Source organism: Sphaeroforma arctica (assembly GCF_001186125.1).
Source record: "Sphaeroforma arctica JP610 unplaced genomic scaffold supercont1.4594, whole genome shotgun sequence".
In the NCBI taxonomy this organism is placed as follows: Eukaryota; class Ichthyosporea; order Ichthyophonida; genus Sphaeroforma; species Sphaeroforma arctica.
Window position 1 is genome coordinate 178 of NW_014035964.1, and position 950 is coordinate 1,127.

General features: G+C 48.5%; 1 protein-coding gene across 1 annotated transcript; it reads right to left on the reverse strand.

The window, feature by feature from the left end:
• Positions 1–218: 218 nt before the first annotated feature.
• SARC_14415 (hypothetical protein) lies at positions 219–437 on the reverse strand (the record flags this gene model as incomplete). Its single annotated transcript, XM_014291450.1, has 1 exon — positions 219–437. A coding segment is annotated over one exon (219 nt), but the record flags the coding sequence as incomplete, so codon positions are not given.
• Positions 438–950: the final 513 nt, after the last annotated feature.

The following is a 950-nucleotide window of genomic DNA, read 5'->3' on the forward strand; positions in this document are numbered from 1 at the left end:
GAATATACGTACGAAGAGCTTTCAATCCATCTCGATACTGTGGTCGATATATACACGTGTACTTGCGTACTTTCGTCCGGGCATACACGTGTGAACCAGATACACCCATCTGAGACGACTGTCAATGCAAATACATACGTACTCCTTCTCTACCTACACACACAACCCCACACACAGTACACCCCTTCCCTTCCCCTTGCCCTACGCCCGTCCCCTACCTTCCATTGCCTCGACCGCTCCGTTGCGGCCGCGTGCGTCGACGTTATGGGACATGAGGTTGAACTCGTCTGTGCTGCCCTGGATCACAGCAGTGGACATGCCCATGCGCACTGTGGAGCGGTTGCCCAGCTGGTTCAACCGAGCGTGTGAGGGAGCGGAGGTACCACCATCGCCAAGCACATCACCGTAACTGGGAAGGTCCATGTCATCGGCCCCGCCTGTAGTGTAGTGTAGTGTGGTGTAAAGAGTAGGGTAGGGTAGTGTAAAGTGTAGTGCAGGGTAGTGTAAAGAGTAGGGTAGGGTAGTGTAAAGTGTAGTGTAAAGAATAGTGTAGGGTAGTGTAAAGAATAGTGTAGGGTAGTGTAAAGTGTAGTGTAGGGTAGGGTAGTGTAAAGTGTAGTGTAGGGTAGGGTAGTGTAAAGTGTAGTATAGGGTAGGGTAGTGTAAAGTGTAGTGTAGGGTAGGGTAGTGTAAAGTGCAGTGTAGTGTGGTGTAGTGTAGTGTAGTGTAGTGTAGTGTAGTGTAGTGTAGTATAGTATAGTATAGTATAGTGTAGTGTAGTGTAGTGTAGTGTAGTGTAGTGTTGTGTAGTGTTGTGTAGTGTAGTATAGTGTAGTGTAGTGTAGTGTAGTGTAGTGTGGTTTGGTGTAGTGTAGTAGGGAGCGAGGGGAGAGGTACGAGGTGGGTAACGTTTAAGAATGAGCGTGTACGTTTACGTATTTTCAGGCACG